Source organism: Alligator sinensis, unplaced genomic scaffold, assembly GCF_000455745.1.
Source record: "Alligator sinensis unplaced genomic scaffold, ASM45574v1 scaffold125_1, whole genome shotgun sequence".
NCBI lineage: Eukaryota > Metazoa > Chordata > Crocodylia > Alligatoridae > Alligator > Alligator sinensis.
The window spans coordinates 2354930-2355920 of record NW_005841893.1 but is presented as its reverse complement, the minus strand read 5'-3'; the positions used below and the strand labels follow the sequence as shown (position 1 = coordinate 2355920).

At 52.2% G+C, this 991-nt stretch overlaps 1 protein-coding gene across 1 annotated transcript in view; it reads right to left on the bottom strand.

The window, feature by feature from the left end:
- The window catches only part of LOC102385648 (probable E3 ubiquitin-protein ligase HERC6), a 45359-nt gene extending 45299 nt beyond the window's left edge, over positions 1–60 (bottom strand). The window contains 1 exon segment of the mRNA XM_025197285.1: positions 2–60. Coding sequence (XP_025053070.1) covers positions 2–60 — 59 coding nt within the window.
- Between the last annotated feature and the right edge of the window lie 931 nt (positions 61–991).

Genomic DNA, 991 nt, shown 5'->3' with positions numbered 1-991 from the left:
CACCGCCGCCGGCCCCAGCCCCAGCTGCCCGCACGAGCCCGCGCCCCAGGCGCGCGACATGTCGTCGCCCGCCCGCGGAGCTCGGCCTGCCCCTGCCCGCGGTGCGGACGGCAGAAATGGGCTGGCTCTAGCCTGGCACCAGGGATGCCTCCACAAGGACGGGGATCCTTTCTCCTTTGCTCTGAGCTGGGTTGATTGAGGCTGGAGGAGGGACTGAAGGCTGGGGGGAGGCTCCATTGCAGCCTTCAATTCCCTGCACGCCAGAAGAGCAGATGGCAGAAGTTGGTATGTGATGACCGCCAGAGGAGAGACGAGAGAACTACCTGAAGGGCGCTGCAAAGAGGATGGAGCCGGGCTGTCCCCAGTGGTGGCAGATGACAGAACAAGGAGCACGCTCTGAAGTTTGCAGCAAGGAAAGTGTAGTTTAGAGATGAGGAAAAACTTCAGTATTGCCAACTCTCATGATTTTTGGCATTGCTCTTAAAGTCTGCGCTTTGGGAATGTGGAAAACTTAGATCGATAGATAGCCAGCTCTTTCTTCTATCTATCCATCTAGATAAATGAAAGAGCTAAGTTTTGCACATTCCTGAAGCACAGACTTTAAGAACAATGCCAAAAATCATGAGAGTTGGCAACACTGAAACTTTCTCCCTGGAAGGGTGGTAAAAACTGGAACAGGTTACCCAGAGAGTGCCGGAAAAGGTTGAGCAACACTGCCATGATGCGCTCTCATCTGCAGCCCAGTATGAAATGAATGTAAATCTCCCTCAGCTGTGCCTGTCTATACTGCCTGTTGCATACTTCCATCTCAGATGAGTCTTTCCACAGGCTGGGCGTACCTGCAAGTAAGGAATGTCTACTCTACCAGTGGGTAAAGCAGATTAAAAAAGGAGTTGGAGTGTGACATAACATACAACCAGCAGAATTGGCAGATTGACACAATGCATATTTTTGTGTGATGGCATAGGGCAGGGGGAAGAGCATGGATAGA